The 14,750-nt window shown below is 29.0% G+C and overlaps 1 protein-coding gene across 1 annotated transcript; it reads right to left on the bottom strand.

Moving 5' to 3' along the window:
* Nucleotides 1-2,588: 2,588 nt before the first annotated feature.
* Nucleotides 2,589-8,458, bottom strand: LOC123292924 (procathepsin L-like). Its single transcript, XM_044873637.1, has 6 exons — nt 8,299-8,458; nt 8,083-8,232; nt 7,892-8,011; nt 7,290-7,559; nt 7,067-7,227; nt 2,589-2,790 (listed from the first exon to the last, which is right to left on the bottom strand). Exons 1-6 carry the CDS (start codon nt 8,431-8,433, stop codon nt 2,589-2,591), a joined length of 1,038 nt encoding a protein of 345 aa, XP_044729572.1. The 5' UTR covers nt 8,434-8,458.
* Between the last annotated feature and the right edge of the window lie 6,292 nt (nt 8,459-14,750).

Raw genomic sequence — 14,750 nt, 5'->3', positions numbered from 1 at the left:
ATTTTCAATCATCTAAAGTAAATATTATCTTAGGAAAAATTCGTATTTAGTTTGTTGAACTGACTGTGATTACATTCGTTTAAAAACATATTCCCGCAATGCGTGCTACCTAATACCTGAATGTTATCTCTAACTTAATTTTACTCCTAGTAAATCCCATGATTAACCTTAATGACTCTATCACATTTAATAACTTTTACTAAATTATAGACTGGGAGCTACCTACTGATACAAAATTTCAAATCTTCTGTAACAACTATGGTGACCATTATTTGATTGAATTGCGTGGTATATGCAAGGATAATGATGGTCACAGCTGTGCTTGTCAGAACTTTTTGACGGTTTCAAATAGCCACAGAGTTGCCACTTCTAAGTTCCGGAAAGTGGGGAAATATTGAAATTAATCTAATTTATTTGATATTTTTTATGTTTTGTATAGCCAGTTTTTCCATAATTAAATATTTAAATACATATTCTTCAAGAAATTATTTATAATAAAAGCTGCTCAAAATTGTCGAATTTACCTGAATGTGAAACAAATAATCAAAAAATATCTTTTTTTACTGAACTCGGTAGAATTTATGTTGATGTCGAGAGTCGGGAGTCGGGAGAAACTACACGATTTTGGGAGTTTTCCGATCAAATCTGGAGAAGTGGCAACGCTAATAGCAACCACACCGACTTAAAAATACTACTTTACGAGGGTGTGAATGCATATGATAGGTAATATTATTTCTAATGGGTGTAATTCCATTGCTTTTAAAATCGTATTAAGTTACACAAAAATGGTCCACCTCCTGGACGAAATTCTGTATCCGTGTGTGAAATAATCACTTTCGCCGTTTTTAAGGCGGTATGGCTGCTATTTGAATTGTTGGAAAAAATTTGATGATGACTCTCATATTTAATTTGGTAAAAATAATTAAAAAAACTAGTCATTAAAAAATAAAATTGAACCTGTTAAAGTAGTCCGGTCGTCACGTGACTAGTCAACTAGGTAATTTTTATGATTTAAATGTAATAAATTGCTCTAAAAATATCGTAAACTAGGCAATTTGTGTGACGTAAATGTAATAAAATACTCTAAAATATTTTTGCATAATCAGAATCTGTGAAAAATTTTCTTCATGATGAAAACTTTTTTGAAGCTCAATACCCGATTAATTTTTGTACCATTAACATTATTGTAAGTTCTTCCACAGGAGGTGTTAAAAATCCCAAGTTTAAAATGAAATAATTCAAAATTTAGCCAAACTGTCATACCGCAAAAAAAAAGAATATTCACCGTACTTGCTCAAACAGCCGGACTACCTTGACTTTCTTTATTTATCCTGTTTCATTAAAGGTAACAAATGACTTCAAATCAGTGTCTCCATGTCTATTAATCTCCTATAGATACAAATACCACCACCTTCCTAGCATACCTATATCAAAATGATTTTTTATTTCAATTGATTGATGAATAAACAATATTTTATAAACTTGATTGATTTAATGTCTTAACTATTTTTAGCATCAAGACAATAATAATAAATGTATTTTAATATTTCTTTGCAGATGTTTTACATAATACGTCAAAGTCATAAAATTTCCTGTGTTTTTAGAACATTGATGGACATTTACAAGGTAACACTTATATGTATAGAACAAACCTACTTATTAAAGATGTATACTTATATTAATATTAAAACTATATCAATCACAGGGTTGGCGACATTTGGTAGAGTAATTTTTTTCGATCGAATTTTAAAACAAGGGATCGATAGGTACAATCGTGTTGACAGGCAGACAGACGCACAGACAACCGAAAATGGACTAATTCGGTGAATAACACCTATACCAAAATTTTTCCGTACCATCAATATTTTTAATCGTTACAAACTTGGGACTAAACATAATATACTATGTATATTTCATATATACATGGTACTAAAAGGTAACTTTCTTTTATTAAATTATCAAATTCAAAGCTTTTTGTTTATGTGCGCCTTTTTGACCGGTAATATTTTTTGTAACAGGGCAAAGTTTAAGTATTCTATAACATGTTTATGAAAAAAAATCTTCCGCGAACTTGCGCTTTTCTTTTAAGACTAAGATAAAACTAAGATAGAGATTGAGATGGCGCAAGTCAAAAGTTAAAAAAAGGAGCAAGCAGTTTTCCAGTGAAAATTTTTAACTTATAATTCCAAAATCACCTTACGTGGAAACAAAAGCAAAGCATAGATAAGGATAAAAGTGGCAAAGAACCAAAAAAAAAAAAATAATTAAAAAAAATTGAAGAAAAAAATGAAATAATTAGGAAGACGAATATGACTAAAAAAAATTTTTTTTATTTTTGCCAAATATGAGGTACTTTTGCATCTAAATAGTCTTTTGTATCAATTTTGAGCATAAAAATCACTTCATTATATTTTGTCCGGAAGTTTGGTATAAATACTACACTGTGAACCAACTAGGAGATTAAGATTTTTATTAGGACGAAAATATAGGGTTTGTTAAAATAACCTAATTAAGATCATGAACGCAAAATTAAATTCGGCCCACAAACTTAAATAAAATACAAAGTGTTAAAAGTTTATTTATTTATTTTAATTAATAATTTTCGCATATGCAACATAATTAGCTATACCACATAAATTTTTATGTCGACGTAATCTCATATAACCATTTTCACCCCAATGTTCACCCCACCAATTCTTCAATATCCATGCGTCTTTTGTATAACCCACAATAATCATTGCATGATTCACACTGTTTGAAGAACATTGGTCATCGTTGTAAATCCCTCTGCTGTTGTGTATGGAAAGAAATAAAAACACAAAATAAAAAAAAAAAAGAAATTACATAGCAAGAAAATATGTATGTTAGTAACATAATTATTTTCAGAGAATAATATTTTTATTGATTATAAAATTTAATGTTTTTAGGAGACTTTTCTTTCATATACGAATGTAAAAAAAAATTATATATAATTTACTGGATGGTTCATAAAAATCGTCCAGGATGGGATGCGCCAGATTTAATTTATAAATCAAACACTAAAAAATCGGAGAGCTGCAGAGCTCCATGACTATGATTATATTTCCCTCTCATAAGATACTTCATATTATTAGATGCTTTCTCTCGAAATGACATTTTTGTCTTTTCATATTTTTTTATATGTGAAATATTTACATAAAAAGCTAGGTAGAGGGGCCGGTAATTGTTGTACCAAAGGTCACAGCATAACTCAATTTTCAAACTTCTAGCTGTATTTCATACTTAGGACATGCGCAAAGTTTTAAAATTTAACAACATTAATAAGGGAGTAAGCTAGGAAGTTAGCACCCTGTAACACCTTAAAAGTCACTTTTTTGACTCTACCCCTATCTAAAAGTCGATTTTCAATCCACTAGCTCAAATATAGATACGCAAAAACTTTTGATAAATTTCAGCTCTTGGCGAGAACTACTGTAGATTTTTAATTCAATACATAAGACTATATTAAAAAAGGATTTAAGGTAGTATGAGCGCCAAGGCAAGTTTAAAGTTGTGGTTGAAATTATTACCTTACTTTCAACTTTGATCATGAACTTTGTTATAACTTCATGAATGTAGACGACAAAAGAAAAAAATTTTTCGATATCTGCCTTGGTTTTCGAAATATCGAAAACTAAAGCTTGTGTCCCACTACCGTGCTCATACATCCGTAATTAGTTGGGGACAACGTTTTTTTTTTTTTGTTTAAATTATATTATATTAAGACTTTAACTTTAATTTAAATAGTTTTTTTTAATTTCTAAAGACTAGTTTTGGAGAAATCTATTAAAACATATCATCCATCTACCGTTTTTCCAGATGGCCAATGTTAAATATGCCAACTTATGAAGTCATTTATTTATTTATATAATCAGGCAACCCCCTCTAAAATTTTCAGAAATGATTTTGACTTAGTCCAACTTAGTCCAAAAAAAAAAGACTTATATCCAAAATTGTCCTAGCGTTCGTACATCGTTAATATGACTATAAAATTTTTTTTTACAGTTTTTTTTTTAAGTAATTGAGTTTTTACCTTCGCAATTTATATTAAAGACTAGTCGAAATTATGGAAACGCAATTGCACTTACTTTCTAATGTTTAGAATAATTTTCATCAAATATAGATAAAAAATACCCGGGCTATAAGATTCTAATTTACAAGCAGACCATAATTTAAAAAACTTTTGTTTTTTCTTTCAACAGCATTAATTATTGGAAAATCATTAATTATGAAACATGAATGCTCTAATCTCTGTTAAAATTGTAGTCTAATACAGAATGTCAGAAAAAATTATTATTCAGACTGATAGTCCAATTAATAAGCTGGGAAAAAGTGTAGAAAGTTGGGAAACAGCACCGATTTTAATGAAACTTTTTTCAGCGTATTTATAGGACCATGACATTCAAACAACTTAACCTAGTCAGAAAAGGGCAAATTTTGGATTATAATTGTCATCTAGTAGGTATTTTTGGTCGCTAATACGAATCCGATGTCAGATTACACGGATTCGGTCACGTATTCCAAAAATCGTTCCATTTTTGACCTTAAATTTCAGTTTTTGGCATAAAAACGGAAACCTTAATATTTATCATCCAAAATGTTATGCAGGAGGTATTTTTGGTCGCTGATTACGCCATTGTTAGCCAGAATTTCCCTTTTTTGGCAAACTAAGTATTACATCGGTAAACAAAAATACCTTCCAGAGCAGAACAATGTTTAGACGAAAAATACTTAGCCAAAAATGGCACGATTTTCGGAATACGATGCCAGATTCAGCGACCAAAAATATCTACTAGTTGACAATTTTAAGCCAAAATAATCATTTCAAAAAAACTTGACTAGATATGCCCATCGCTTGGATCCTATGACCTTTTCTGAATAGCTTAAGTTGGCTGATTTTTCCTTGGGGTCTTATACGCACCCACTTTTTTCCACTTTGCTATGCATTCCCCCTTTTCCTATGCACCCTGGCTTACGTATTCGACTATGACTACACTACAATTGGTCAAATATTACAAACCTTTCTGTAAAAATCAACTTTATGTATATACATGTAATTTTCTCTTAATACCTAATAAGAACTAATACAATAGAACGAATAGTTACGTAATATATCGTAACGTATGTGTTATACCTTATATTTTCTTTTTTAGGTTTTAGATTAGATATTCGTGACCATTTTTATAAATTTATCATGCAAACAAAACATATAATACTTAAGCTACGCGTATTATACGTATTTGAACGTACTATTTTATATGCAGATTATCATAGATATAATAATAATATTATAGGCTATAGGCCAAGTAACCATTCATATAAATAGTAAAATATCTGCCCACTTTAAAATATTTAACTTACTGACACTATTATTTACATAAATAGTACAGAGTGTACTAATATATTACACATCCTGTAGCACGGGGGTTACCTTATCCTCGACAATAACAAAAATTATATTTAGTAGAGTAAAAGATGTTACAACAATCGGCTATTGATAGAAACCGTTCGCATTTTGCTAAAACCTCATGGAATGCGTTTCTTAGGTGTCAAATATCGTTAGTAAGGTATGAATAAGTGGTGAAAATCTTTCTATTTGTTAATAAATAATAAATTTTAATTCAATTAAACGATCAATGTTAAAGTTCACTAAAAAATTAGTAAATAGGCTCCAGGCTTTCATGAGGTTTTAGCAAAATGCGAGCGGTTTCTTTCATTTTACTTTATTTGCAACATCTTTTACTGAACTAATTAATCACTCGCGAAGTCAAGTTTGAAACAGTTGATTAAGCGTGAAAATATTATTCTTGAAAACAACATCATTTTCCAATTCATTAACGATGTTCCAGCATGGTATTTGCAGTTTCTATGTTAAAGCAATGGTACAATTTTTTTTTCGACAGAATTTAACGAAAAATTAAATTTAAGAATTTAATAATGCTTACTATTAATTCCCAAAGTTTCAGAAATTTTGACCGTTTAAAATGGGAAATAATTATGCCAACGTCCCAATTTCGATCAATTTACGTCAAAATTAATATCTCGAAAGTGAAAATTAATTTCTAAATTTTTTTTTTAGAATTGTATTGTATAAACATTTTTTTCTACTTTTTCTTCAATATATAATAATATCATAAAAAATAGTTGGAGAGACCGAACATTTTACATGCTTTAAATGGGACATGACCCTCAAAATCGCGAACTTTGTCTTTAAATATCTCGCGATCTAAACGGTCAAAAATTATGAAATTTTAGGAATTCATAAATAAAGCTATTATAAACCCGAGAAAAAAAATTCGACCAAATCTGTCGAAAAGTGATTTCATGCTGGTACTACCTTAAAATCATTACCCCCTATTATTCAAATTGACTTTGAAAAATTTTCTCTTTTCATTTTCACTCTAACATGTTTCGCAAAAAAGTAATATTTGTTGGTGTTGGCGCAGGGCAGTCAGTCAAACGATGCTTTATTAAGAAAATATGTGAAGTTTTTAAGGAGGTACAAGCGCCAAGGATAAAGGCCTTAATTTTTTTTATATTAAGTTGGACTAAGTTCTTAATCAAATTTTAGGGGGATGTTGTCCGATTATTTAAATAAATAAATGACTTCAAAAGTGGCATATTTAACATTGGTCTTATGAGAAAACGGTAGATGGATGATATGTTTTCATAAATTACTCCAAAACTAGTCTTTAGAAATTAAAACAAAACTATATAAACTAAAGTTTAAACCTTAATAAATTATTGAAAACAAAAATTAAGGATGTTTGAGCAGAGTAGCGGGGAGACAAATTAAAAAAAACTATTTTCAATTTCAATGGTGAATTATTTTAAAACTTGAGTAATTTTCAAAATATAGAAAATTGAAAATTTTGTTCAATTATTTAGCTTTTTATATTTTGAAAACCAAGGCAAATATCGAAAAACTGTTGTCTTATTTTTCGTCTCCATTCATGAAGTTATAACAAAATTCATCATCAAAGTTGAAAATAAGGAACAAATAGTTTCAATCACAATTGTGTGATTCAATAAATCTCAGAATACTTACTGATAAAGTTGAAAAGTTTTAGGACTTGCATTAATTGAAACAGCCACAGGTCCTACATTGGCTACGGTTTTTTGCAATGCATGTTCATCCCTAGCTGGTAAAATTGACCATGTAGTGACGTTAGTAACAATTTTACCTCGATCGAATTTACATTTTTTGGACTGTAGAAAAAACAAGCAAATTAATTACTAAGTAAAAATTTACAACTCTCACGCTAAAGTACCTTTGCTTCATATGGATACTCTTCGGCACCTTCAATACCACCAATTGTAGTTAAATACCGTAAAGTATTGCGTAAACTACCACCATTACATCCGTAATTACCACTTTTAGTGCTGCAGTCAATAATTTGTTGTTCACTTAACGGTACCAATTTTGCTGTTTCTTTTAAAAGCTGTGCTTCTAAAATGTGAGCTATACTAAAAGCATAACATGAACCACAATCCCGTTGATCAACTGGGGGAGTTTTGAAACCTTTTTCACGCCAATCAATCTATGTTAAAGCAAAAAATAATTAAAATTTGGTTTAATTATCGATGAAACTGAAGCTATGGCATAATTTCGAAAACAAAAATCTATTACTAAGTCATGAGCAAAACTCTTAAGAGCTTATTATTTGCAGATTCTTTACTTAAAAATTATTAATTTTTTTTTTGCTACAATGAACTCATGCAACTTGAAAATATTCGCTTTTAGTTGAAAGGATCATCAAGAATTAAACTCCAGATTTATACACATATAGACAAACCGAAATAAGGATGTATACAGATCTCGGTGTAAAAACTTGGATTTTATGGTCGAACAAAAAAAAAAAATTTTCATTACCTCTTTAGGTAAATGTTCTATATGACCATGAGTTGATCCAACAATTTCTTCATCCATTGACAATTTTCGACGCCGACTTTTTGTTAATTTTATCATTTGACGATGATAATTATGATTCGTCTAAAAATTTATTACTCAATTTAAAAAAAAAAAAAAAAAAAAAAACTTACAACTTTCTTCAAAACACTTACCAAATCTGATAAATGATTCGGCCGTAAAGTATACGAATGTGTACCTTTTGCCGCTGCGGCATTATGCTGATAAATATGTTTACAGTTTTCGATCCATGCCTTTTTACGACGCCTTTCTAATAAACTGGAATACGTTTTTTGAAATTTTACCTACAATAAATTGACACGTGTTTGAATTTGAAATGGAACTTGTTCTATAATTAGGTTTATATCTACTTTATATCGTTCCCATGTTAAATCCATGTGAGTCGAGTTATGTGGAATACACTCGATTTCATCGTTATCAATTTGATCAGAATACGATTCGTTGATAATTAATGATAAAATTATTATGAAAGAAATATAATGCATTCTTGTATTTAATGAATAAATTTATTTTGATTTTTGAATATAAATGATCATTGTTTTATGGTAAACAAACTTCTCTTCTCAGCATGAAATTTATTAAGTCAGCATTAATTATTGTAATAATAATAGATACAATAGGGTGGAGGCTAGTACCAGCGTTAAAAATTTACATTTATGTTTTTTAAAATATAATAATAGAATAAGTATCTCCTTATAGCACTATTATTCCTACATACTAAGTATTCTTTTCATGGTACACGAATTGTGAACCATAGTACAAAAGGCAATTTAGGTTTGAAACATTATATATTATTATTATTATTATTATTATTATTATTATTTATTTTCACCATAAGATACAAACGTACATAGGTATAGTCAACATGAAAATTAAATAAATTAAATTAAACTATAAATAAATTAAATTAAACTGTATGGGCACGACGTTACAATATGCTTCTTCAGCTCACGTTTAAATTTTGGCATGCTCTCTATGTTTTTTAACTCTCCGGGCAGATTATTGTACAATTCACTTCCAATAATTTCCGGAGAGTTTTTGAACTTTTGCAATCTATAGTTTGCAATATGCAAATCATTATTATGACGAGTATTATAATCATGTATTTCATTTCTAAGTGGTAGGTTTTGATAATTTTTTTTGATAAATATTAATAGCTCGTAGTAATAAATGCCATAGAATGTTAGCAAATTATTCCGCTTAAAATGATTAACACATGAATCTCGATAATCAAGATTAAACATGAGCCGAATAATTCTTTTTTGGAGTATAAATATTCGTGTGCAATCTGAACATTGTCCCCATAATATTACACAATACTGCATAGCGGCATATACAAACGCATAATACACAGCCAATAAAGCTTCAGTGTTATGAGTTTGTTTTAATTTTTTGATATAAAAATAAGCCGTGCCTAACTTTTTACACACTGTATCAACATGTCGATTCCATTTCATACCTTCATCCAAAATTATACCTTAAAATTTCATTTCGCTTACTTGCGCAATCGGATATTTTATTGATGACGTAATAATTGATGCATCAATAACTTTATTTTTAAAAACTAAAAATGATTTTAAAAATAAAGTGTACAGGTACAGTATATATTTTAAATTTATACGTTACATATATTTTGTATATGTTTGTTTGCTTATAGCACTCGTTCTTTACTCACATGATAACAAACGAACATAAAACAAGAAACGATTGCGTAATCAACACTGTCTTTGCATAGTATTTTGACAATTATCTCAGTCAACTGTTTTCACTTGTGTTTTTCAATTTTTTCAATAGCATGTAGGAGCTTCCGGAGCCTGACTTTTACTTTGAAACACCAAAAATGATATATCTAATTTACTTTTAAACAAATTCACATGAATGATATTTCCCTTAACTACTTACCTTCTAAGCGTCACTCTATTAGCTCAGTTGGTTAAGGCGTAACCAATTCCGTCAGCGGTATGCTTAGGGTAACAGAATTAATTTAATTAAAAGTTGTGATGAGCTGATAAATGAATTATCAGCCGAAAGGTGGTAAAACACATAGATGGTATCACAATGGGCTCTATAGCCTAAGTGTGTCCTTCGTGGACAGCATATATAACCTTACCTACCTTCTAAGAAGTATAGTTCTACCTTCTACCTTATAGTGTTCCTAGTAAAGTGGTTCGAGATAACATGTGTTCGAGGTAGTACATCTTACCCTTCACAACTACCAGTTATAGGGTGGATTTCAAATTTTACTTTTCAAACTGTTAGACAGCAGCAATTTTTCATTAAAAATAAATCGTAAGAGATAATTAAAGATAAAGTTGTCATAGCTTCTCCCTTCTGCCTCGAAGCCCAATTATTTATCAGTTTTGACTATAAAAGCAAAAATTTCCGCTTGGATAACATACAGAAAATCCATTTTTCAAAAACTTTATTTTTCAGTTCTGCCTTAGTTACCAATCAAGCTCTAATGTAGAATCTAGCATCGGAAAACGATTAGTCACAAAATTATTGGCATAAGATCTGAAAATGAACAAGTAAGATGAAGGATCTGAAAAATGAATTTTTTTAATGTTATCTAAAGATGTGTTGTTGCAGTCGGTGCAAAATTAACAGGAAAATTGATAATCTTCCCCCCGAATAGAAGTTCGTATATCTTAAACTTGCTGTTATGAGTTGCCCATTTTACCCCTGGAGTAATTAATGTGATCTGTGTATGTAAAATTGATTTCATAATACGGATTCATAATACGTTTCACTCAATAAAATAGTAAACGGAGTGAAATTCAAAATAGTCCCACTTTACACCATCTATTTGTTCTGACGTTTAGAATACGAAACTGAAGAGTCTGAGTACTATTATTATTACACTTTGTATTTATTACTTCAATAACTGGGTTACACAAAATTAGGAATTCTTTGCTTTTTTTTCATAGAAGAGATTCTTAATTCTTAGGAAAGTATAATTTTTATTTCCAAACAAAGGTATCGCAAAAATAAAATTACTGAGGGGTAAATAAGATAAAACATTGTATGGAAATTCCCGTTTTTGCAAAACAACATCTTTATGTGATTTAAATATTTTATCTATTAATTAATGCACGTAAAATTAATAAAATATAATATTTATTATCATTGTTGCTGTTGTAGCATATTCTTATTGCCATGTTCTTTTAAAAAAATCCCCAGAAACTAGCCCTAAAGCCACACATGTGCCCCTCGTAAATGACTACAAAATAATGTATAAAGGAAAGACAAATTACAAATTATTATATATGTAATATCAAATATAAGTCACATTTGTTGGTCTTGTTTGGTATATTTATTTTTTTATCAATAATGACCTAAGCATTTCCGACGCACTAGTCGAAGATTAGTGCCTCATTAAAATTTAAAAATAGAAATAATAGTTTTAAAAAAACTGAAAAAACACGCTTTTGTAACTAGCTGAACTGAAAGGTAGGAAATAATTTCTTTAAATTCAAAAAATTCGTTTTATCGAAAAAAGGCGTAGGATGCTAAATTTCAATAATTGTAAATTTTATAGACACATATTGATAAAAGTAAAGTCATTATAAAATATCTTAAAACGCTAATCCCACGCTTTTTATACCATGCATATATGTAATATGCATGGTATACTAAGTTTAGTCCCAAGTTTGTAACGCTTAAAAATATTGATGCCACGCACAAAATTTTGCTATAGGTGTTCATAGTCCATTTCCGGTTGTCCGTCCGTCCGTCCGTCTGTGGACACGATAACTCAAAAACGAAACAAGATATCGAGCTGAAATTTTTAAATAAATAAGTAAAGGAGCATCATAGGTCAATTGGGTGTTGGGTCCGTTAGATCCATCTTGTAAATCGTTAGAGATAGAACAAAAGTTTAAATGTAAAAAATGTTCCGTATCAAAAAATAAACCACTTTTGCTTAAAACATTTTTTCGTAAACATCACTGCTTACCCGTGAGGGCGCCAATTAGGCGGAAATTTTATAGTATGTACCATACTTGAATATCAGTTATGTATGTATCACATGTATGTATGTGTTATGTGATAAGGAAATCAACACTGACTATGCATGGTATTGCAACAATTAATTTAGCCAATTGTTTGTTTTCACTTGTTTACGATAAAATGCTTTTTTTTTTAATTTAAAGAAATTATTTTCTACCTTTTAGTTTTGAGCTAGTTATAAAAGCGTGACTTTTAGTTTTTTTAAACTATTATTTACTTTTAGTTTTCTGGTTTTAATACCATAATTTATTTATCCAAAATTCAGTATACAAAAATATGGTGGGAGCGCAAATAAATGTGTATATTTTCAGATATGGAAATCGTTTATCCTGAAAATCCTGTATAGGATAATCAAATAAACTTAATAAATTATTGTATTGTCATCGATCCTTGATAACTATGCCAAATTTCGAGTTACAGACTAACATGCTAACATATATTAATAGACTAACATACGTATGAAACTAATAAAAGCGTGTTAAATAAAAAAGCAATATATCGATTGGTAGAAAAATTGGTGGGGACGCTGGTAAGAAGTCAGTCATATAATTTGTTGAAATTTCTTCAAACAACTTTTCTAACCTGCCCAAATAATTTTTGTTCACAATGACTTCAAAACATATGTTGGTCATAAATTGATAAAGGAATAAGAAAGATATTATGTGGACAGGAATAACCAGGCTAGAGAAATAATATATAAGGAACACGTCTGTCTGTTTATCTGCTAACTAATTTTAAACCAACCAACCAATTTTGAATCGCTTTTCAACATCATGTGGTTAATTTCGGAACGTTTATGTGTACAGTACCTACATTCTAATTAAAAGCTTGCAAAGCATGTTTAATGTTACAGCTTCTTTAAATATTATGTTTCAGCTACAATAATTTTTTTTAATTATGGAAAATGTTTATTTAAAATTAAAAATTTAATTTAATAAAGTAAATTTAATAGTTTTTTAAAGTAAATATGTATATAAAATAATTATAATTATGCAATAAATTTTTACAGAAATATTTTCCAAATATTGATAATAATGAAACTTATTCCATTACGTGTTTAGATAAAATTATTAAAACAATGAACTTCATAAAATTTATTTATTATACAGTCATTTATAAAATTAATTTATTATACATTAATTTATTATATATTTGTACCACTATGAAGGCACCCGCCTCCAAACTAATTAGCTTTTCTGAAAAATAAAATCGACATTTTAATCTTATAGAACCCTAAATGCATGGAATGACCTAGAAACAAAACATAAATATCCGATACTTTTTGATGATTCCGTGTGTTTACATGTGCTGAGTCTATCTTAAAAATTTCAAATAAATTGGTTGAACCGCTCCAGAGTTATAATGGAGTTTGAAAAACACAGTTTTGAGAAAATAAGATTCATTCTATGAAAATCTTAACTTACCATCAATTTGCGATGCCTTATAAAGGAAAATCTTACCTTGAAAATCTCTCAAAGTGTATTTTCCTGCTCTAGCTTAAATTTTGACTTTTTTTTACAACGTCACTTGTGTACCACTTGGAGAGCGCTATGTGCACTTTTTCACGATTGCTTGCATACGTATGCGCTTCGCTTCAACACAAACAAAATCTGGTTCTTCTTTATAGCCACTACGAATTTTAAAGGAACACTTTACCAACATATTCTACACATGTTAAAGAATCAATTTTTTGAGCAAATCACATGGGCGACCCCCTTAACGAAGTTAAGATTAAAATTTTTGTCTAAATACGTGGTTATAGCCTCATTTGCTAATGAGATGAATACCGAAGGTGTTGTTTTATTTCTGTTGTTAGCTTATTGTATTAAAAAAAAGTTTTAATTTCAGAGCGAATTTGAATGTTCATTTTCTAGGCTAGACTAGGCAAACTTCATTCCATTTAAAACATTACCGAGTTAGCTAAAATTCTTAGATAATGGGAGAGTATTTTTCTATATAAACTAGAAATAAATAATGAAACTGGCAAAGAGTCAAATACAAAGCTGTAAAAGAAAGCTGTAAAAAAATACTCGAAGGTACGAAAGAAAATTCATAGTCACTAAAACAAAATATCTTTGGATATTCGTATTCGTAATAATTCGAAAGTTTTGTAATCTGCTGTGGGAGCTATAGTTACCTTCATAATTTCTTTTCTGGAGTTGATAAAGACATTAAAAAAGCAAATGTGCCGACTTTAGAGCAAAACGGCAAATTTAAAATTTGACAAGTTATCTTTGTTCTTTGCCAAAAAAAAAAAATATATGATTTAGCGTACAAAATGTTTGTGTAATTTTATTTATATCAATTATTATTAGACTTAACTTACCTACTCTAAGCATATCGTAAAATTTATAAATGCAGGACTTTGCTGCTAAATACCGTAAATGAATTTTTGAAGAAGGATACATTTGAGAGATTTGGTAACAAATTGTAATAAAATAGAATATTTATTTATTATAGTTTATTTCTTATAGATAAATATTACAATTTTTTTTAAATATTTCTTATAATAAAATAGAATATTAATTTATAGTTTATTTCTTATATTTATTTCAAGGAGTGTTTTAATATTATCTAAAAAATAGTAAAGATCTGAAGTTTCCAGTAAGTTTTTAAAATTTTACTCAAAGAATATCATAAAAAATTGTTTGATACAAACAATTTAATTTTACCGATTTAAGAAAACTGATTTCCTCTAAATACTATTGTTCATCATCGGGAAAAATGCAGCCAAAATTAGTTAAGTACAAAACTCCTTCTAACCATTCATTGATTGCAAATGATTTTCAATCCA

This window comes from Chrysoperla carnea, chromosome 2 (assembly GCF_905475395.1).
Source record: "Chrysoperla carnea chromosome 2, inChrCarn1.1, whole genome shotgun sequence".
NCBI lineage: Eukaryota > Metazoa > Arthropoda > Insecta > Neuroptera > Chrysopidae > Chrysoperla > Chrysoperla carnea.
The sequence above is the reverse complement of the archived record's forward strand: the minus strand, read 5'-3'. Positions and strand labels throughout refer to the sequence as shown.